The sequence below is a fragment of the Elgaria multicarinata genome, chromosome 16, assembly GCF_023053635.1.
Source record: "Elgaria multicarinata webbii isolate HBS135686 ecotype San Diego chromosome 16, rElgMul1.1.pri, whole genome shotgun sequence".
NCBI lineage: Eukaryota > Metazoa > Chordata > Lepidosauria > Squamata > Anguidae > Elgaria > Elgaria multicarinata.
This window is the reverse complement of record NC_086186.1, coordinates 30,711,696-30,735,094: the sequence shown is the minus strand read 5'-3', so window position 1 is coordinate 30,735,094 and position 23,399 is coordinate 30,711,696. Positions and strand designations below refer to the sequence as shown.

The 23,399-nt window shown below is 41.2% G+C and overlaps 1 protein-coding gene across 2 annotated transcripts in view; it reads left to right on the top strand.

Annotated features, from left to right (window-relative positions):
• The window catches only part of BLM (BLM RecQ like helicase), a 28,194-nt gene extending 4,795 nt beyond the window's left edge, over positions 1 to 23,399 (top strand). Inside the window, exons 6-21 of one of the 2 annotated variants that reach the window (XM_063142745.1) lie at positions 1,534 to 2,291; positions 3,847 to 4,038; positions 4,998 to 5,116; positions 6,560 to 6,673; positions 7,366 to 7,464; positions 7,564 to 7,712; positions 8,295 to 8,401; positions 9,444 to 9,604; positions 10,117 to 10,312; positions 10,882 to 11,072; positions 11,436 to 11,577; positions 13,449 to 13,648; positions 14,094 to 14,286; positions 21,620 to 21,742; positions 22,535 to 22,736; positions 23,176 to 23,399. In XM_063142745.1, the coding sequence (XP_062998815.1) occupies positions 1,534 to 2,291; positions 3,847 to 4,038; positions 4,998 to 5,116; positions 6,560 to 6,673; positions 7,366 to 7,464; positions 7,564 to 7,712; positions 8,295 to 8,401; positions 9,444 to 9,604; positions 10,117 to 10,312; positions 10,882 to 11,072; positions 11,436 to 11,577; positions 13,449 to 13,648; positions 14,094 to 14,286; positions 21,620 to 21,742; positions 22,535 to 22,736; positions 23,176 to 23,335 (3,106 nt within the window). In that variant the 3' untranslated portion in view covers positions 23,336 to 23,399. Of the gene's footprint in view, positions 1 to 1,533; positions 2,292 to 3,846; positions 4,039 to 4,997; positions 5,117 to 5,626; positions 5,693 to 6,559; positions 6,674 to 7,365; positions 7,465 to 7,563; positions 7,713 to 8,294; positions 8,402 to 9,443; positions 9,605 to 10,116; positions 10,313 to 10,881; positions 11,073 to 11,435; positions 11,578 to 13,448; positions 13,649 to 14,093; positions 14,287 to 21,619; positions 21,743 to 22,534; positions 22,737 to 23,175 lie in introns of those variants that run through there. The other variant, XM_063142746.1, reaches the window with a different exon arrangement.

Genomic DNA, 23,399 nt, shown 5'->3' with positions numbered 1-23,399 from the left:
GGTAGCATTTGGCCATCATTAGTAGTAGCCATTGGTAGCCTCATCCTCCGTTAATTTATCTAATCCCCTTTTCAAGCCATCCCAATAGGTGGCCATCACTACATTTTGTGGTAGCAAATTCCATAGTTTAACAATGTGCGATGTGAAGAAGTCCTTCTCCCACCAGTCAGCTTCATGGGAGGACCCTCCATTCCAACTCCCCGCAAACACATGTTGGACTCCATAGACGCCACAAAAAAGTTAATTAGCCAGTCTATGCCTGTTCGTATGTTGTTCCAGCTGCTGTATCCTACCATGCTGTCTTCATTAAAGCTACTTTTAATAGGGCTTTCTGGTAAGGAAATTGGGGAAAGCTTAGTCCTTGATGGTTACAGTCCCTTTGCTGGAGCCAGTTCTTGTATTAAGACAGTCAGCGCTGGCTTGAAGAGGCGCATTGCATCCAGGCTGCTAAGGGCATTAGGGCTATTTGTGGTGGACAGCTCGATCAAAACATCAACCCAATGTGTGGCTGCTGTAAGGAAGGCCAACTCCATGTTAGGCATTGTTAGAAAAGGAATTGAGAATAAAGCTACCAATATCATACTGCCTTTATACAAATCTATGGCGCGACTGCACTTGGAATACTGTGAACAGTTTTGGTCGCACCTAAAAAATGATATTATAGAGCTGGAAAAAAGTGCAGAAAAGGGTTTAGTAAAATGATTAAGAAGCTGGAGCATCTCCCCTGTGAGGGAAGGTTACAACAACTGGGATTGTTTAGCTTGGAAAAAGGCTAAGGAAAGACATGATAAAAGTGTACAAAATTATGCATGGTGTAGAGAATGTAGATAAGGAGACATTTTTTCACCCTCCCATAATACTAGAACCAGGGTCATCTCATGAAGCTGATTAGTGGGAGATCTAGGACATAGTTAAAGTATGGAATTCGCTAACACATGGCCACCAATTTGGATGGCTTCAGAAGGCTATCAACGGCTACTAGTCCTGATGGCTGTGTGCTACCTGAGGCAGTAACCCTATATACACTAGTTGCTGGGGAACATGAGTTGGAGAGTGCTGTTGCAGTTGTGCCCTACTTGCGGGTCCCTGGTCACACCTGGTTGGCCACTGAACAGAATGCTGGACTAGATGGACCCTTGGTCTGGTCCAACATCAGGGCTCTTCTCATGTTCTTACATATATTTTTCTCCCACTATCCCATTACCAATGTTTATATGTTTTCTTTACAACTGGATGCCCCTCTGGAATTGTGTGCTCAGCTGGATTCCCTCCCCTGCCCCCAATAATAACAACTGTTTCTGCTATGTAAACTATGTGAATGGGTACATAAATGAAAACACACAGATTAGTTATTTATAAAAAAGAAAAAGCTATAGTAATTGGGGTATATGTGTGCACCCCATGCAATGGGCTGAAGATCAGAGTGAGAAGTCCAGACCAGTAATACAAAAGCTTGCAACTCTTTAATAAGGAAATGTCCTAAGAAAGGAGAACTTCAATAGTGTATTAAGTTTGTGTTTTCTTTATTTACAGAAGAAAACTGTTAAATAATTGCACTAACAGAGGCGGAAAGGACACTTGTATATCTATGGATGTAAACAGCAAGCTCTATTCTGGGTATGATGAATCTCTGGAAGGCGATGTTTCTTTTCAGCTGGGAGAAAAATATGGCATTAGCCTTCAAGGAGAAACTCTTATTTCTAGACAAGGTTCCCGAAAACCACTTGCTGTTGAATACCAGTACAACCATTCACCCCCCTCCTTTGCACCAAACACTCAAGGCCCATGTAATACTCACCTGTCAAGTTTTTCAGAGTGTTCTGCTGTGCACAGTGACATCTCTGCACTGGAAAGTGTGTTGTCTTTTCCCAAAAGAGTCACCAATGAAAGAACTTCATCCCAAACACCAAAGATGGAAGGGAAAGTGAAGGATTGGTTATATTCAGAGATGAATGTACCAACTTCAAGGGGACAAAGAAAACTCTCTCTACTTAAAAGCAATTTGGGAGGTAACAACTCCACAGCAACAGGAGGTATGAACTTTGAAAATGGAGATTTTGGTATTGATGACTTCAGTGAACTGGATGATGATGACTTCAATGAACTGGATGATGTACTAACTACTTCAACAACTGAGCAGCCCTATAAAGCTCACTACCAGCTTGTTGGGGAAGCCCAGTCTGCCAAACCATTCCCAGAAAAGAACTCCCTTATTGCCAAGGAAAATAGTCATCTTTCAAATCCTATTTTCCCCCGAGCAAAGTTCATTGTGCCTGCCAAGAGTTGCTCTGGTAAATTATGCTCATTCTTTTTAAAAAAAATTCTCATAGAAAGTATGAACTGCCCAGAGAGCTTCGGCTACTGAGCAGTATAAAAATGTAATAAATAAATAAATGACTAATAAATATGCCATGCCAAGAAACTATTGTGAAAGGTGCAATTAGCTAATTTGATGTGACTATTACACCTGATAACTATGTGCTACCTCCAGTAACAGACAGTAAGTCTATGTACACCAATTGATGGGGGACATGGGCGGGAGAGTGCTGTTGCACTTGTGTCCTGCTTAGAGATGTAAAATTTCCAGAAATTTTGAAGCCATGGGGAAAAAACAGGTTTTTCCCCCCCGTTTTTTCCAGGAAAAAATAAATTTTTGGAAAAATTGAAATAATGCAATATTAGCACTTTTTACAGATTGAAAGTCACTTTGTTACTTTAGGAACATAAAATGTAATTATGTCCAAGTTGGTTTGGCATAAAATTATTACATTTGGTATATTAAAAGTAGTGTATTCAAACAATTATTACAAATTGAATTTACTTTTTTTACTTTTTTTGGTAACAAATGGAGCTACAAGCTCCTGAACTGTTAGGAACACCTGAACTGTTAGGAACTTCTTTGGTTCTGCCAGTTTATGAGGAGCAGGCAAAAAACAATTTTAAAAAACAACAACTGAAGAAATCACCAACATTAGTAACAAAGAAAATTATTTATGTCTCTGCTAGTCCTTCAATGTCAAGACATAAAGCCCCCATTCCCATAAAAAGAACTGAGAAAAATGGGGGGGGGGGGGGAACCAAGATTCAATGAATATGCATGAAATTTAATCAGAACTCATTTTCTGACCTATAACTATCAGTATTAGTTTCAGTCTCTGCTTCCATGGAAGTGCTGCCCCCTAGAGGCAGAAATGCATCTTCCCGTTGCATTTGAGAGTTGTCGTCTCAGTTTGCAACCTAGGACTTGCTTGTCCTTGGTGCACAGATATTGTAATAATCTGATACTGTACAGTTTTTAGAAATCATTTGGAGAAGTAAATATCTGAACACCTTGTCTTATTCATCATGCTAAAATAAAACATATTGCAATCTGTTTTTTCTTCATTTTTTTTCAATTTTTCCAAATTTTGGGATGAAAAACAAAAAAGGCTTCAGGAAAAAAAAAGGTTTTTCCCGAATTTTTCCAGTTTTTTTCTGGGCCTTCACATCTCTAGTCCTGCTTGTGGGTTCCTGGTCAATGGCTGGTTGGCCATTGTGTGAACAGAATGCTGGACTAGATGGGCCCTTGGTCTGATGCAGCAGGGTTTTTATGTTCTTATGTATAGTCTAGGATTTTGCAGTGTCTAGTCATTGTACGATAGGAGAATCCAGAATAACTTCAACCTCCTGACTCTGTTAGCAATATCCTTTAAGATCCTACTCTAATTCACCCACTCTGTTGTGTATGTAGTATTTTTTTCAAGTAAAGTGAATTAAGATTAAACACTGGGTATGCTATAAAGAATTGGGAAAAAACAAAATCATATTTTCTGGTCAGTCTGGTAATAAGACTTCGTTTTCTCCTAGACCCACTGATGAAAAATCCACCTTCTGGAGATCCAGCACTAGAGCACTTGAGAGGCTTAGCGTTTCCCCATTCTAATGAAATGATGAAGATATTTCACAAAAAATTTGGTCTGCATCACTTCCGAACCAATCAGCTTGAGGCCATCAATGCCTCTCTGCTAGGCAAAGACTGCTTCATTTTAATGCCCACAGGTGTGTATAGATGAGGGACCCTGCCAACAGTGGGAATGTGTGTGTAATATATATATATATATATATATATATATATATATATATATATATATATTAGCATGTCTATATGTTATATAGACATGTCTATATACTAATGCCCAGAGTATGGGAAACAAACAGAACGAACTTGAACTCTTAATACATGAAGGCAAATACGACTTGACAGATATAACTGAAACTTGGTGGGATGACTCCCATGACTGGAATATAGCAATTGAAAGATATAACTTGTTCAAAAATAACAGAAGAAATAGAAAGGGAGGCAGAGTTGCACTATAGGTTAAAAATACCTATCCCTGCACAGAAATACAGGCGGATCAGACTTTAACTCAGTATGTGGTAAGTTGACCATGATTCAGCTTTAAGAGACTGTAAGTATAGGCTTTAACATGTTCTTTTAATGCTTTCTATTGACTTACTACATTTCTATACTAGCCAGTAGCTAGAGCTATAATTGGCTTTTTTAAAACAAAAAACAACAACAACAAATTAATGAAACGCTAATTCTGTTATATAGTTTTAATCCACTCTGACTAAATATGTCTTGGATTTCTTACCTTTTAGATTTGCTGCATCTGTTTCCTTATACACAAGCTGCACAGTCCCCTCCGTCATTACAGGCCATCTCCTGGTTGAATTTTTGTTTTCAGGCAGAATTTTATTTCTTATTTTAAATTAGAAAACCAAAATACACAAATGTGTGCATAGTGAAATCTTAATTCATGACCGGTGTTTACAGTATTCCACGCTTGGTTGTGGGGTGGGGAAAATAATGGCAATCAAATCTGAAGGGGTTTATTGTCTAGACGAGCATTTTAGCCTTTGGTCAGCTTCACTAAGACAGCTTGCATTTGCTTATTGTTCATGGTTCAGGCAAACTTTCCAGCTAACTTCTACTTTTCTTTTGATGCTTTACTTAGGAGGTGGCAAAAGTTTATGCTACCAGCTGCCAGCTTGTGTTTCAGTGGGAGTCACCATTGTAATCTCCCCCTTGAGGTCACTGATAATAGATCAAGTTCAGAAGCTAACAGCAATGGACGTGAGTTCAAGTCCATGGTTTGCTATTTTATTTTCTGTTGCTGTATATAAGGATTGTGTTGGCGTGGCATGTGTAGCTGCAGTGGGCCTGACCAGTTTTGCTTTTTGCTGTGGGGTGTGGCACTCGTGCAAATGTAAAACTTCCATTCCGTACAGAAATATTTGAATACTGCAATGTAGATTCAAGTTAATCCAAACCACTTGGATTTAAGTGTTTAAGTGGTTTAAGAAATCAGGAGTACAGCTTGATTCTCTGCCTCACAGCTGTGGGCCCTGCTAGAATAATAGACCAGAATATCACATGGTCCTTCATTGACAGGTTTGAGTGCCACAGTAGAAGGGATTGGAGGAAAATGCACATTCTGACCTAGAGCATGACCACTCACACTGAATCCCTTACATATTGTATAAGGATTTTGGCTTACTGATTCATTTCAGGACATAAAATGGTCGACAATAGTGTTGTGTTTAGCACTGTTACTTGTGGTGAAATATAAACAATACATTTGCTGATGGCACCAAATTAAAAAGAGCTCCGAAAGGATCGCTCCAAACTGGGAGAATGGGCATAAAAGTGGTAAGTGCAGTTTGGTGTAAACAAGTGTAAATTGATGCACATTGGGACAAAAAATTATCAGCTTCAAGTATATGCTGATGAGATCTGAGCTAGCAGTGACTGATTAAAAAAGAGATTGGGTTGTGGTGGACAGCTTGATGGGAATGTTGACCCAGTATGCATATGTTGTGAAAAGGGGACATTCCATAATTAGGGCCAATTATTTTCAATTAGGAAAATAATTGAAAATAAAATTGCCAATACCAAACTGCCCTTACACAAATCTGTTCTGCAATCACACTTTGATTGCTGTGTACAGTTCTGGTCACTGCACCTAGAAAGGATATTGTGGAGATTAAAAAGGTGTAGAAAAGGGCCATTAAATGATCACGGGCTGGAACAATTCCCCTATAAGGAAAGGTAACAATGTCTGGGACTGTTCAGCTTACGGGAAAAAACCTAGTTTAAAATTATTCATGATGTGGAGAAAGTGAATAGCGAGACATTTTTCTCCCCTCTCATAATGCTAGAACTTGGGGTCGTCCTATGAAACTGATTGATGGAGGATTCAGGACAGATAAAAGAAAATACTTTTTCATACAGTGCATAGTTAAGCTATGGGATTTGTTGCCACAAGTTGTAGTGATGGCTACTGATTTGGATGGCTTTAAAGGGGAGCTAGACCAATTCATGATGGCTATATGCCACCTTCAATATCGAAGGCAATATGCCTATATGCACGCGTTGCTGGGAGGGTGCTGTTGCATTCATGTCGTACTTGTGGGTTTCACACAGGCAGCTAGTGCGAACAGAATGCTGACTAGATGGACCCAGTCTCATGCGCACGGCTCTTCTTAATCTTTGTCTGGCTCTTTGTCTGTGTCATAGATTCCAGCTACGTACCTGACTGGTGATAAGACTGATGCTGAAGCATCCAGAATCTATATGCAGCTGTCAAAGAAAGATCCCATCATAAAACTTCTCTACGTTACTCCAGAGAAGGTGTGTATAAGGATCTAAACACCACCCATATTGGTGTTCCATCCCTGCTCAGTTATATGGTTTGAGTAGGTTCACGCCACAATAATCCATATTTTTTTAAAAAAAATGGGCCATGCTGACTGATTGATCCTGCTGTAGGCGGGAGTAGCTAAACAAACCACAGACCTTCTAGCATGATTTGATAGCATTACATGTGTGAACCAGGAACAAGTCAGAGTTCCTGGCTCACACATAGCACTAAACAAACCATGGACGGCAGATCTGAGTTATATAAAAGTTGTAGGTTATTCTGATGTGAGAACCAAGCCATTCCCTGACTTACCTAACATGGGGGATGTGGGGATGTAGGACAACAGATACTTGTATACTGAAAGGAGCTAGAGGAACTCCTATGTGCTAATGAACAGTGGCAACAGAGCCAGTGTGGCATAGTGGTTAGAGTGTTGGACCGGGAGTCAGGAGATCCGGGTTCTAGTCCCACTCAGCCATGGTAACTCACTGAGTGACTTTGGGCCAGTCACAAACTCTCAGCCCAACCTACCACACAAGGTTGTTGCTGTGAGGATAACGTGGAGAGGAGGAGGACCATGTACGCCGCCTTGGGTTCCTTGAGGGGAAAAGGCAGGATATAAATTAAATAATAATAAATAAACTATGCTTTGATGTTTCTGCCTTCACCACATCTTGCATAGGTTTGCTCAAGTGGCCGGCTGATGTCAACTCTGGAAAATCTATATGAGCGGCAGCTGTTGGCACGATTTGTGATTGATGAGGCACACTGTGTCAGCCAGGTGATCTTTTCTTTGTTAAAAATTGTGGGGTTCCTAAACCAGTGGGAACTCTCATATTTAACTGGGAGCAAAATACCTGTCATTTTACCTTTTGATTAGTGGGGCCATGACTTTCGTCAAGACTACAAGCGTCTGAACATGCTTCGTAAGAAATTCTTCTCCATTCCTATGATGGCTCTTACTGCCACTGCAAACCCAAGGGTGCAAAAGGACATCCTAAATCAACTGGAGATGCTTAAGCCACAGGTGTAAGTTTGATCTAGAGCAGAGGTAGGGAACTAGAATCGGGGGCGGGGGCGATGACAACAGGTGACTCCTACCCAGCCTTCTGCAGGGCAGATTGCATCAAGAGCAGGGCCGTGCCCCTTGACATCTTCCAGTCCCCATCCCAAGTGCTGGCTAGAGCGCCTCCTGGTAGTGCTCCTTTGGTCAGGGACCTAGCTTCACCTGCCCCACACCTTCCCCCATTGGGAAGAATGCAAGGCAGGCGAAACTCTTAGCTTGCCACTCATCTTCTCAGCTGGGCGGTGAGTAGCAAGCACACTAAAGGGATCCCTGCGGCTATATCTGAACAGTGATAAGAGGTCACAGCAGGGATTCCTCTCCCTGCTATCCTGGAAGGAGCCTCAGTTAAGGTCCTGCAGGCCAAATGGGCTGGCGTGCCGGTGGGCCAAATTGGCCTGCAGGCCACAGGTTCTCCATCCATGAACTTGAGGATGCTGTGATGAAGGAGATTTTGGGAAGTGAGATGGTTGATTTGAGTTCCTAGTGCCCTTTTCTCTTTGGATATTCTCTTTGGATACTAGTAATTTTTTTTTTTTTAATTTTAGGTTTAGTATGAGCTTTAACAGGCACAACTTGAAATACGACGTTTTGCCAAAAAAGCCTAAAAGCGTTGCTTTGGACTGCTTGCAATGGATCAGAAAATACCATCCGCGTGAGTAAACTCCCCTTCTTTCTCTGGCAGTGTTTATTAATCTCAGTTAGATTTTTTTTAAACACAAGTTTCAAGACAGGTTGGAGGGAGCTCAAAATATCAGAAGATATTTAACAGTTTGTTGGAGAGAATTAGAAAAGTTTGTATTACTGATGTGCTTTGAGGCTATGTTAGACATCTTAAACCTGTTCCAGAAATGTCCCATCATGATGCAGCATGGTGTGTTGAACTAGGAGTGAGGAAACCCGGATTCATTTCCCGCTCAGCTGTGAAGCTCAGTGGGTGACCTTCGGCTTGTCATCATCTCTCAAGCTGAGCCTTCCTTGCAAGTTCGTTGTATGGATAAAATTGGGGAAGAGAACATCATGCAGTGGTTGTGTGAATAATATGGGAATGGGTGAAGGGAACCTCACATACTTCTATGAGCTCTTTGTAAGGCCTTAGCTAGACCTACTGTAAAGTCCTGGGGAGAGGAGGGGAGATCTTGCGTTGCGAATAGCACGAGATCTTGCCCCGTTTACATGTAAGGTGAGATGACCTCAAGAAGAGGCGTCGCGCCCGCCATTTTTTTTAAAGGGCCGGCAGCGCACAAGTGATTCAGGGTAAGTATTTTTAAAAAATTGATTTCCCCGCTCCCCCCACTCTAGCCCCGATGGGCGCAGCTCCCGGCTCAAGCCGTGGCAAGGGCCCCACCTTCCCAAAGTCTAGGGCTGTATCCCAGGGCCAGGGAGGGATGATCCCTCCCTGATCCCAAGATCCCCTGTGCGTCATCTGGACGCACAGGGACGATCCCGGGGTTTGCCCCGGGATAAAGGATGGTCTAGCTAAGGCCTACGAAGGGCAGGATAGAAATGTAAACATTGTCTATCACAGTGATTAAGTTCATTTATATCTAATGTTAAATTGTTGTAAACTATCCTGTTCTCTGGCTAAAAGATGGATTAAAAATCAAGCAAATTGAGTGCTAATGTGTATGTGAGTGCTACTGTCACTTTTAAGAGGTTGAGTGTCCTACCCTTAATACTTTGCCTGTGTTCTACAGATGACTCTGGAATAATTTATTGTCTCTCACGTTATGAATGTGACTCAGTTGCCAACATTTTGCAGAAAGCTGGCCTTTCTGCACTTGCTTATCACGCTGGTCTTCCTGACAACATCAGAGTTCTTGTGCAGCAAAAGTGGATTAATCAGGATGGATGTCAGGTAAAATAGATAAAATGTAAATGTACTGAGTGAAAACAAATAGGACATTATAACAGGAGGCACAGAACATAGCCAACACCAATCTAAATATGTCTAATCCTATTAAGCAAAATGTAAGGAGAAATGTTGACTCTGTTGAACTGCAGTAGCTTCACAATGAAAAGGGTTTATACTAGTATACAATTTATTAAAACCAAGTGTAGCTTTTAATTTTCAAAATAAAGAATATCTACAATGACAGGGGGATACAGTATGTGGTGATTCAGAAGCAATATGCCCAAATGTTGTGCAATTATTCTCGTGGCACAACAAAGAGGTAGCAATTGGGCATTCTCTAGGTGAGAACTTGGTTTTGGCTTTCTTAATATGTTGCTATATTTGTCTATCCTCTGAGTGAGCGCAACGTAGAGCAGAATATTAAAGTAGCAGGCACTGAGTTCATTATATACAATGTGGCAGCAGTGCCTGGCTTCCCCCTGGTTGTATGAGAATTCTGTTTCGTTCTATTCCAGATTATATGCGCCACCATTGCTTTTGGAATGGGGATTGATAAACCTGATGTGCGCTTTGTGATCCATGCTTCTCTCCCTAAGTCAATTGAAGGTTACTATCAAGAGTCAGGCAGAGCTGGGCGTGATGGAGAAATCTCTCATTGCCTGCTTTTCTACAGCTATAGTGACGTCACCAGGCTGAGAAGGCTCATTCTAAGTAAGCATGTCTGTCTCAAACCTTGGGGCCAGCCTCAGTCTTAAATTTGAAGTGAGAGCCAAATACTTGTTTAATGTTAGTATGATACTTCGTTGTCATAGTATAACATTATAATCATGCTTCTCCCAATCATTTATTTATTTATTTATTTATTTATTTTTATTACATTTTTATACCGCCCAATAGCCAAAGCTCTTAATATGTATTGGCTTAATATGTATTGTTTACAAGTGCTGTGACTGTCATTTATGTTTTAGGCTAAGTGATTTCATACCAGGATGACTGGAATAAGTAGGACACAGTATCCCATCCTAGAAGACTAGAACTGTAGATTTTTCAAGTAATTTTGTTCCAGTTTGAGAAATTTACCAATCCTCTATTACCTTGAGGGGGAAACGTCATACATTTTTTTCTGTAAATGTCTTATTCCTCTTTTCCATTTATCATAATAAAATGGGAGAAATTAACCTGCAAACTTAATTTTAACGTTTAGCTGCTGCTTCTTTCACAGGCTTCCAAATTATTAGTCGGAAGCCAGAGCATTTATTTCCCTCTCCCCTATATTTTAGTGGAAAAAGATGGCAACAGCCATACACGGCAGACCCATTTTAACAACCTCTACAGCATGGTCCATTACTGTGAAAATGTAGTGGAGTGCCGGAGAATACAATTGCTAGCCTATTTTGGAGAAACTGGCTTTAATTCTCAGTTTTGTAAGGAATACCATGAAGTCAGTTGTGACAACTGCTGCAAACAACAGGTAAGAAAGTTCTGCTTCATAGCATTCTGAAATGTTATCCTTTCAGACCTTAAAACAATTAATCCAATGTATTTCTGTCGTGGTTGGGCAGGATTGATGATGGACTGAAGAAACTAATGCAATTTGCAAATGATGACTGCCTAACCTTTTCTCTGGTGTATTGGTATTCTTAGTAATTCCTTAAAATTACATTGCATATAACATTACTCATTTTAAACTGAACCATTAATTTAACTTGTGTGTCTTGAGTTTGGAACAGTATCCAAATGGACTAATAACATGTTGTCAGTAAACAGACATAGTGAAGCAAAGCCGTCTTTCCTCATCACTGGTGTTTTTTTTTTGTTTGTTTTTTTTTTTTAGGATTATAAATTGAGGAATGTGACTGAAGAAGTGAGAAACATTGTTAGGTTTGTTCAGGAGCATTGTGGTGGAAAGGGCAAAAGAAGTACGAAGAGCAACCTAGGGAAATATACACTGAATATGATGATTGACATTTTCTTGGGTAGGTTCTAATGTACACCATGAACGTGAGGGGTTGGGTTTGCTATAGAGAAAGGGTGGGGGACCTCCCTAGCACTGGGGGTCTCGTCTCAGGGATAATCTGTCAGGAGCTGCATGACAGTGGCGGGTGAAGCAGATGCCAAACAGGGCGGAGTCAAATGTCGGCATTCATTTCCTTTTCACACTCTCTCTTCCAACGTGCACGTGCCATGGGAGAGGACTTACTTATAAAATCATAGAATAGCAGAGTTAGAAGGGGCCAATAAGGCCATTGAGTCCAACCCCATGCTCATTGCAGCAGGAATCCACCTTAAAGCATCCCTGACAGATGGCTGTCCAGCTGCCTCTTGAAGGCCTCTAGGGTGGGAGAGCCCACGACCTCCTAGGTCACTGGTTCCATTGTCATACTGCTCTAACAGTCAGGTTAAACCTGCATAGGATCAGGCTGTAAAACCTGAGACAGCAAAAGAAAGTAAACATCCCTTCCCTGGAGCCTTTTCGCTCCACTACACCTTTCTCTTCAACGCTCTGTGTGTTTTGCCCCTTTTTTCTGCCCCTCCCCAGTCCAACTCTGCTGGTTTGGGGTTTGTTTTTTTCTGCTTCCCCCTTTATCCCCATCAGTCTCATGGTGCAGTGATGCTCTCTATGTCCATGTTTGCCATACACAAAGGAAAGGAGGTGGTTGTGAGTAGCAAGTCAGAAAGGTCACCACGGGACTTGAACTCCCTAGCAACTAGGGCCTATTCTGTGCTTGATGTTAGCTCTGCTTCCATGCAGGAATGGGCTTGAGGAGAGGCAGAAGAATTCCCCCAGCTTGTGTGGCTCCTGCAGCAACCACAGAGAGATGAAAGAGGGGGAGGAGGAGGGGGGCTGTCACTTTATATTCCTGTGAGTGTGTTTATGTTAGGGAAACCCTAGTAGAATATTCCCTCTGAGAAAATTGACTGATGCCCACTCATACAGCACACATTTACTCCAAAGTAAGTCTGTTGTGTTATTTCAGTTCAGTAGATCTTATTTCCAAGTGTGCTTAGGATTGCAGTCTTGGTCTGACTTTAGTTTTTAGGTGGATATGCAGAACCAGTTCGGTATTTCCATTTTTCAGACATGTTTTCTTTATCTGCTTGTACGGGCCTGCTCAGACAACACACTAAGCCATGGTTAGGCTGCTAACCCTTTTGCAGGGAGTGGTCAGTGCTTACGTAGCCACCATGTTTAGGCATTGATCACATGACGTTCTAAGCCATAATGTTTAGCTCAAAATGCTTCACTACCATGGCTTCGTATGACGTGAACAGGGTCTATGTTTTATTTGTTGTTCTGTCTTAATTTTATTGCCAGCTGCCTTGCTTAATGTGCGGTATAAATTCTAAGAATAAACAACAACTCCCTCTTCCTTCTATCATCCGTTCTTCAAGCGGGGAAGTACTTATCCAATGGTTTACTTCCAAGAGTCACAAGAGGGGGTTACATCACCTCACCCCAGGATCTGGCCTTTGCTCCCTCCTGGCTGTTGGAGAGCGCTGGGGCTGATCCTCTCCGTGGGTGGTGTAGGAACAGCTGGCGACAGGCTTAACATGAACTGCACCACGTGCTTTCCTGTCAGGGTAGAAACATCACTTTCGCCTGGCAGTGGGGCCATGCTTCCCTGGCATCTCCCTCTCTCCGTTGGGGTTCTGCTGCTGAGGCAATTAGGATGCTTTTGAGATGTTTTCCCATGAGCACAGTCTCCTGTGGCATGCCAGAGGACTCCACCCCAGTTGGTGTGCAGGGGGGCATCAGCAAGGGATCCCATACTTATTCCTGTGCCCTCAAGTCATCTTCTTTGCTTTGTCTTTCTCCAAAAGATATAATACATATAATCCTGATTAGGTACAAAAAGCGCCAAGATTCAGTCTGGCATGTTTGGCAAGGGAGCAGCCTACTCACGCCATAATGCTGAGCGACTCTTTAGAAAGCTAGTATTGGACAAGATTCTGGATGAAGACCTGTACATCACTGCTAACGATCAAGCAGTAGCATACGTTCAGATAGGGGAAAAGGCTCATGCTGTGCTAAATGGTTCTCTACAGGTATGTAACTACTACATGTGTTGTTGTTTTTAAATCCTATCTGACCTACCTGAGGTGCCCAGTCTCCTCCTCCGATATAGGTTATTAGTTTCGAGCTGCAGAGAAATTAATTAAGCTAAAGTTAAGAAAAACTGGTGACTGCAGGCTGCCTTGCAGAGAATGCTCTCTGAAGAAGAGGAAGGCCCTTTGCTAGTGGTTGCCTTCATCCATTTATTTATTTTTATTTTATTTATTTATTACATTTATATACCGCTCCACAGCCGAAGCTCTCTGGGCGGTTTACAACAATTAAAAATAGTGAACATTAAAAGTATACAAAAAATTTAAAAACAAAAACAGTATTTCTACTTGTTATAGTCTCAAGTTCTAGAGGAGGCAACTTGCACTTCAGGTGACTACTCTCTTTCAGTGGAATGTTAGTGAAATGTCCTTTCACTTCTTTCAGGTAGAATTCTGTGAAACTGAAAGTGCCAGCAGCATTCGCAAGCAAAGGGCCTCAGTGACCAAGATGTCCCAGCGGGAAGAGATAGTTAAGAAATGTCTCTCAGATCTGACAGATGTCTGCAAAAATCTTGGGAAAGTGTTTGACATCCATTACTTCAATATTTTTAACACCGCCACACTTAAAAGAATTGCGGGTAATGTGGATCCTCATAGAAAAACTATCATGCAATGGAGGGGTTGCTTTATTTGTTACAGCAAGATCAACTGAGACTTGTGTCATCTTAAAGACTAACAGGTCACAGATATACAGGAAAATACTGTAAATGGTGGGCCTAAAAGCCCATGAAATACAATAGGTTCAGTCTCTGACAACTTTCAAAGGTTTTATATTACAATTCATCATGTTGTATTTTAGAGTTTCAATTTTTTGTGAACTGCCCAGAGAGCTTAGGCTAAGGGGCAGTACAGAAGTGTAATAGATTGAAATCTTATTGCCTGACTATTCTTGCATTTCTTATCCTTTGGCCCCATAGTGGGGTTTTTTCCTACATCTATTTGAGGGAAGACATGAATTACGCCACAGTAAATCTGTTCTGTAAGATGCCACAAAACATTCATTAGCATATATATATTTGCTCTGTTAGAACTGCCAGGGTTGGTTGTTTTTTGGTTGTTTTTTGTTAATTTTTTTATTGTGCATTAAATCATAAGTATACATTCAAGAAAATACATCAATATAACAGAAATACAGCTAAGGAAAAGAAAGGCTTTTAATGTACCAAGTTGTATGGCCATGGTTCAGTTGTATTTTTCTCTGATGGAGAAAGTGTGGGGAGCTATTCCTCTGTTTGATGGGTTTCAATCCTATTCTACTCAAGAGTCCTAGAATATGGAAATGTGGAGCCAGATGTGGGTTGTGCTTTTGATTCCATAGGGGTGAGTGACAGGGTGTGAAGCTATCAGTTATGAGCTGAACCCGCCATTCTTCTACAAACAAGCTTATGCTCACAAAAACAGCTACATCAAATCCCATTTCAGTCAAAATAACAAAAGCGATGCAATAAATGTACATAATTCAGAAGAAAATATCACACACTAAAATAAACAATTTCAGGGACATAGAAATAACAATGGCTACTAAGCAAAATATCAATTTACCCTGACTAATCCAATGACGTTGCATTAGAATAAGCAAAAAATATTTTCCACTGTCTCAACATTGGCGCTCATTCAACCAAATTGACAGCAAAAAAGCATAATTCCCCAACAGAAATGGCAGATACAACTATTTCTTCTAGCCTAAGTAAACCCCCCTCCCTCCAGTCATGTCAGTAAGGCAGGCCTATATCCCTCTCTCACCACTCTGCACTCATAGAATCGTAGAGTTGGAAGGGGGCTACAAGGCCATCGAGTCGAATAGAGAGGAACCAGTACCTCACACGATTTGGGAGCTATACTTCTATTAATGCAGCCCAAAATAGCATTCGCCTTCCTTGCAGCCATATCACACTGTTGGCTCATATTCAGCTTGTGATCTACAACAATTCCAAGATTCTTCTCATTTGTAGTACTGCTGAGACAAGTATCCCCCATCTTGTAACTGTGCATTTGGTTTTTTTTCCTAGGTGTAGAACTTCATATTTATCCCTTTAAATTTCATTCTATTGTTTTCAGCCCAGCGCTCCGGCCTATCAAGATTATTATTATTAATTAATTAATTTATTTATTTATATAGCACCATCAGTGTACATGGTGCTGTACAGAGTAAAACAATAAAATAGCAAAACCCTGCCGCATAGGCTTACATTCTAATAGAACCATAATAAAACAATAAGAAGGGGAAGAGAATGCACCAAACAGGCATAGGGTAGAGTAAAACTAACAGTATAAAAGTAAGATCAAAATCAAGTTCTAAAAGCTTTTTAAAAAACTAAAAGTTTTTAGCTGAGCTTTAAAAACTGTGATTAAACTTGTAGTTCACAAATTATTATTATTATTATTATTATTTATTTATTTATTTATATAGCACCATCAATGTACATGGTGCTGTACAGAGTAAAACAGTAAATAGCAAGACCCTGCCGCATAGGCTTACAATCTAATAAAATCATAGTAAAACAATAAGGAGGGGAAGAAAATGCAAACAGGTACAGGGAAGGGTAAGCAGGCACAGGGTAGGGAAAAACTAACAGTAGAAAGTAGAAATTTCTGGAAATATTAGAAATATTCTGGAAGAGCGTTCCAGGCATAAGAGGCAGCGGAAGAAAATGGACGAAGCTGAGCAAGAGAAGTAGAGACCCTTGGGCTGGTAAGAAAAATGGCATCTGAGGAGTGAAGAGCACGAGCGGGGCAATAGTGTGAGATGAGAGAGGAAAGATAGGAAGGAGCTAGACTGTGAAAAGCTTTGTAGGTCAACAGGAGAAGTTTATATTGGACTCTGAGGTGAATTGGAAGCCAATGAAGAGATTTCAGAAGTGGAGTAACATGGTCAGAGCGGCGAGCCAAGAAGATGATCTTAGCAGCAGAGTGGTGAACAGAAACCAACAAACTGATGTGAGAAGAAGGAAGGCCAGTCAGAAGAAGGTTACAGTAGTCCAACCGAGAAATAACCAATGCATGAACAAGAGTCTTGGCAGAAGAGACAGACAAAAATGATTGAACATCATTGGTAATCTTAGTAAGGGCTGTTTCAGTGGAATGCAAAGGACAGAATCCAGATTGAAAAGGGTCCAGAGCAGAGTTACTAGAAAGAAAATCAAGACAACGAGAGTAGACCACACGCTCCAGGTTCTTTGAAACAAAAGGCAACAAAGAGACAGGACGGTAATTAGAAAGAGAAAGCACATCAAGAGTAGGTTTTTTGAGAATAGGAGAGACTGTAGCATGTTTAAAAGCAGAAGGAAATGAACCAGAGGACAAAGAAAAATTAATAATATGAAGCAAGGAAGGGAGGATAGCAGGGATAAGATTAATAAAGACCCGAGAAGGAATCGGATCAAGAGAACAAGTGGAAGGCTTCGAAGAGCGCAGTATTCTAGACAGTCCATCAGCTGAGACCGAAGGGAGCACAGAGAAATTTGCAGGAGGAACTGACAAATGAGGGACAGGAACTGGAAGAGAGCAGAGCTGACAAGATCAGAGCAAATCGTTTGGATTTTAGCATTGAAAAAAGAGGCAAAGTTGTTAGCAGTCAGAGAGGCGGGGAGAGATGGTGGATTAGGCTTCAGAAGAGAATTGAAGGACACAAAGAACCGCTGAGGATGCGTAGCGTTTGACTGGAACAGCAGTGAGTAATACTGCTGTTTAGCCAAGGAAATAGCAGAAGAGAGAACAAATTTGTAATGGACAAAGTCCGCCCAGTCCCTGGTCCTACGCCAAAGGTGTTCAGCTGCCCGGGTACAAGAACGAAGGTAGCGGATGAAAGAGGTGAGCCACGGGTGGGGTTGAGAAGGACGAACTATCCAAGTCATAGATGGAGCAAGATTATCAAGAATTGAGAATAAGGAGGAATTAAAGAAAGAGACAGCTGAGTCCAAGGAGACTGCAGAAAAGACAGAAGGAAGAGAGGAAGCTAGAGATTGAGGAAAAGTCTTATCATTGATAGATTGCAAATCACGACAAGAGCGAGAAACAGGATATGAAGAATGAGGATTATGAGTAATCATGAAATAAAACTAGATGATGATCTGACAAAGGAAAGTCTGTAGCAGAAAAGTCCAAGACAGAGCAATTCCGAGTGAGAACAAGATCCAGACAGTGTCCAAGGAAATGTGTGGGTGAATCAAACCAAAGCTTAAGATCTTAAGAGGAAGATAATGAGAGAAAACATAGAGCTGCAGAGTCTTGAGGGTCATCCACATGAATATTGAAATCACCCAAGGTAAGGGTAGGACAGTTATCAGAGACAAAAAAGGACAGCCATGAATCAAAATCAGATAAATTTTGAGGATGAGCTGGGGGTGGGGGGTGGGGATACAGAACTGCAATCCGCATTCGCAATGGAGCGAAGAGCCTTACCACATGTACCTCAAAAGAGGAAAAACAATGTGACGGTGGAATGGAAAGAGGCTGGAACTGGCACAAACTAGATAATAAAAGACCCACACCACCACCCTGACCCTCTGGGCGACTAGTGTGAGAAAAAGAGAGTCCTCCAAGAGAGGGGGCAGCAGAGGTGGCGGTATCATGGGCAGGAAGCCAAGTTTCAGTAAGAGCCAGAAGGTGAAGAGACCTAGAGATAAACGAGTCGTGAATGACAGGGGCCTTAGAAGCAACAGAGCGACAGTTCCATAAGGAACACGAAGAAGGCAGATGAGTAGAGGGGAGACACCGAATAGGAACTAAGGAGAAACAAAATGAGAACGAGCCATAAGAAACGGATGTGAGGAGATAAGAATTGAGAGAAGAAAATGAGGAGAGAGAAATAGTAAGAAGCCAGAGAAATAAAACAAGCGAAGAACATCATTAACCAGAGCAATCCCAGCCACCACCAGTTGCAAGTGGTCACAAAACAAGAACAAGGAGCCAGGCACAGAAAAAATCAAACATGTAGGATATATAAAAGCAGTCACAGCACTGAATAATAACCAAACACTGCAGAAGGTCATGTCCTGAATCAGAAAGTACCAGAGACCAGGTCCGAGGCTGGGCTTCTTCATCCAAAGTAACTGTTCCGCTTGACCAGCTTTGCGCCCACGGTAGAGAGCCTTGGGCCAAGAGCCCTTTGGCTCTCGTCCTTCAGCTGGCTCTGTAGGCTCGCACCTCCAGCACCCAGGAGCCTTTAGTACCTGCAAGGGGGCGGGGCAGACAAACACTCAGCTCCTGCAGATCACTTTGAAAGTTTGTTTCTGTCTTCCAGGGTATTAGCTATCCCACCCAATTTTGTGTCATCTGAAAATTTGATAACCGTTCCCTGCACCTTCTTGTCCAGATCTTTAATAAAAATGTTGAAGAGCACTGGGCCCAGGACTGAGCCCTGCAGTACCCCACTTGTTACCTCCCCCCAGTTTGAGAAGGTTCCATTGATAAGCCCTCTTTGAGTCCGATTCCATAGCCAACTGTGAATCCATCTTAGTTGTTCCATCTAGCCCACTTTGAGCTAGTTTGTTAATCAGAATATCATGGGGCACTTTGTCAAAAGCTTTGCTGAAGTCAAGATATATGATGTCCACAGCATTCCCACAGTCCACAAGGGAGGTTATCCAATCAAAAAATGAGATCAAATTAGTCTGACAGGATTTGTTCTTGACAAATCCATGTTGGCTTCTAGTAATCACTGCATTGTTTTCAAGGTGCTTACAGATTGACTTCTTTATAATCTCCTGAATTTTCCCAAGGATGGATGTCAAACTGTAGTTCCCAGGTTCCTCCTTTTTGCCCTTTTTGAAGATAGGGACGTTAGCCCTCCTCCAGTCATCCGGCACCTCACCTGTCTTCCATGATTTTGCAAAGAGAATAGAGAGCGGTTCTGAGAGTTCTTTCGCTAACTCCTTCATTACTCTAGGATGCAGTTCATTGGGTCCTGGTGATATGAACTCATTCAAAGAAATTAGGTGTTCCTTGACCATTTGTTGATCAATCTCAAACTGCAATCCTGCTCCCTCGACTTGTGCTTTACTTTTTCCAGGCGGGTCATAGACCTGCTTTTGGGAGAAGACTGAGCCAAAGTAGGAATTGAGCACTTCAGCCTTTTCTTTGTCATCTGTTATCAATTTTTCTTTCCTCTGTCTTTTACTACTCACGTATCTGAAGAAACCCTTTTTATTGCTTTTCGCTAATCTCAGCTCATTCTCAGCTTTAGCCTTCCTGACACCATTTTAGCACTTCTGTGCCACCTGTCTGTTCTCTTCTTTTGTAGCCCGGCCTTCCTTCCACTTCCTATATGTATCCTTTTTTTGTTTTCAGGTCATCTCTAAGCTTTTTGTGGAGCCACATTGGTTTCCTCTGTGGTCTTCTATCTTTTCTCCTTCTTGGAATTGTTTGTAATTGTGCCTTTAAAATTTCCTTTTTTAAATACTCCCACCCATCTTGCACTCCTTTTCTCATTAGGCTCACTTGCCATGGGAACTTACTTATCATGGTTCTGAGTTTATTAAAATCACCTTTCCTAAAATCCAGAGTACGTGTATGGCTACACTTAGCTTTTGCCTGCAAGGGTCAAGTACTGGAGAAGAAAGGCCTTGGCATTCTTGTGGCGATCGACCCCCCTCCCACCTGCAGATACTTCATTAAGGTTCATTGTATTGTAAATGCGTCAATGAAATTATTAACATACTACCTTGTGCAGATAAAAGTACAATGAAATGTTACTTAAATCTTAGACAAATGGATAATTTGGATTCAGATGTTGGATTTCATCATACAAATACAAATTTTATTACTCATTTTATCCCATGATGCACAAACATTTCTAGTGTTGTGACATTACTGTGGCTTCTAGGGGTAGGGGGAATCCTCTACTCATTTATCCTGATCTAGCAAGGGGAGCAATGTGGGATCTCTGCAACAGGTACTTAGGACTGATACTGCATTGCACAGACACTTCCTTGGTGTGTAGATGTGCACAAATTGGTCTGTGCAGTTCATTGCTAAATCCCTACCTTTAAATATTTTTACACAAAATACAGTATGTGCTCTTCTGGTGGTAGGCTAAGATTAAGAAAGATACATAATTTTTAAACACTGACCTTGTCCTAGTTACATAGGGGCCTTCAAGGAACTCATGTTCCAAATGTTGCCATGTGCTTATATCAAACCTTGAATTACAGTGTACCTCCAACAGGCGTGAAAATGGATCATTGGATGCATTCACTATCAGTTTGCCTATTATATGCTGATCCAAAGAAGAAAACATGATTACATAATTTTACATGGCTGAAACACCACAAAATATTGTGACGTAATTATTACTAGATAACTGGCTTTATTGCGAGGAGATATTAAAAGCACATTTTCTAATTTTGTTAATTATTTTAATTGAATTGATTTATATGAATGGCAAATGTGAATATAGATTTTAATTATTATTTTTTATTAATATTGCCAATCAACAATTAATGGATTGAAAACTCTTGTAAAGGCCCCTGGCTATAAGCAGTCAAGTTTTCTTTGATTACTTTATTAATCCCTGGAAATATACTGCAAGATTTCTGTAAAAGTGAAATGGCATAGAGTTGCCATAAAGTATTGATTCGGGAAGTTGGACTGGATTCATGATCAAAATTCATGCATATGTAAATTACGTTCCCCTCGTCTGCTTTGCTCTGCTCCTAGTGACTGGCAGGTGCCATGGTTTCTTTCTGTTGCATGGGAATTTCAGAACAAAATTTGATACCATATTTGTAAGATCTTGCTTTGTGTTTTCAGGATGTAGATAGAAACCACATACAATGTTTTCATGTAAAAGAAGAAACAGATTTGTGTGGTGTCCATCTTTTTAACACCAAAGATGTTACTGTTGTTATTGTTTTGGTTCTATCGAACTCAAATGTTGAATCATTTTTAAAGATTTGATTCTTTTGTCTTCAGAGACGTTATCTTCGGACTCCGCAGTTTTGCTTCAGATTGATGGGGTTACAGAGGACAAGTTAGAGAAATATGGAGCCGAAATAATTGAGGTGATGCAGAAGTACTCTGGATGGACACTGCCAGGTATTGTGTGACTTCAGTGTCATTGTTAATTTCTGCATATAGGTTTCATTTAAAATATGTAGGCTGATCCACTTCAGAGGTTACTTTATCTCCTTGGCTGCCATTCCAACAAGGAACCACATGGGAAGTCCTTTGTGTGAAATAGTTATTGGCATGCTTTGGGTCACTTCAAGTAATGCCAGAGATACTGCTCTCTCCCCCCCCCCCCCCCGGCTGCCATCACTGACATGACTGAAGTGACTCAAACTTTATGCAAACTGTGTACATGGCTCCCTGGCTTGGTGGCAGCTTTATAAAAATGCCATCGCTGAAGTGGTCCTAACACAAAGGACCCTTTTCCCTCATAGAAATGTGATTCTCAGTACAAAGAGAAAAAAGCTGTGAGGTTGATGTCCTCTCTATGCAACATCCAAGAACATAATAACTCCTGAGGCCATCAGAGCGAAAGGAAGCAGCAGCCAGGCATCTCTCCATCACGCCTGGGTCTGTATGAGGCGGGGAGGGGGAGTGGCTGCCCTTCCCCTGCGTCCCTGACCTGCTGAGCTTTGCCACTAAGAATCTCGTACTTACATTTGCTCCCCCACCCCTCCCTCCCAACCCCTTTTCCTTTTGTGTCATGTTTTTTTAGATTGTAAACCTGTGGGAAGGGGCTGTCTTAAGGAAATACCTTTGTAACCTGCCTTGGGAGCCTTTTTGGCTAAAGAGCAGAATACAAATGCGATAATAATGATAAATAACATAATAGTAGTAGTAGTAGTAGTAGTAGTAGTTGTTTGGGGTCTGTCTCCATAGTGGAAAACAAATCTCTCCCAACCATGGATGCTGATGTCACAAGAGGTTACAATGTTAATGAAGCAGAGGAGGAGATGTGCACAACATCTGGCTATTTCCAAAATAAAGCCAACAAAGGAAGAAAGAGAAAAAAGCCACAGTTATTCAGAGACTCAAAGAAGAAGAAAACTGGTCCCGGCGCCCAGCAGGCTCATTCCAAGGGGTATGTTTTCTGATCCTAAAGAATTGTATCACTGGTTTGCATGCCGCTAATGGGAATAAAACCATCCCACAATGCTAATTAAGCATATTTTAATTTCTTCATTATGAAAAGCTCCTTGTAGAGAGCGAATGGTAGGAGTGAGTAGAGCACATGCATGAGAGCAGCATGGAAGCGAAAAACAATAAGAAGCTAAGAGTCGGCTTCTCAGCAGTGAGGGACAGGAGCCCAATTAGAAGCTGAACTCGGTGGTTTCCTTTTTAAAAAAAATCCCTTTATTAATGTACAGATGAAAGTTTGACCCAAATGCAGAAATGCTGAGAATTATTTTGTAAGTGCTTTAATCCCATGAGGCTTCTGGAACAGTAACTATGTATAAACATGTTTACATAAATATTGTGGCCAATAACATATATTCTTTTCCGCTGCTCTGACTTCCTAGGGGTTACAAATTCTGCAGAAAGATATCATCATCCAACTCCAAAGGTTGTACATTTGACCTTCCTCCAGTCAAGCTAGGAATTGGCAAAAGGCCTGGAATTATGGCACCGCCAAAACCCCAAAGCAGACAATACCTTAAACCGTCTTATTCGCTTTTGTAATGTCCTTTAAAGCTCTTTTCATTTGTATGAGCAGTACTTCTTATAAACTTTCTAAAAATTTGAT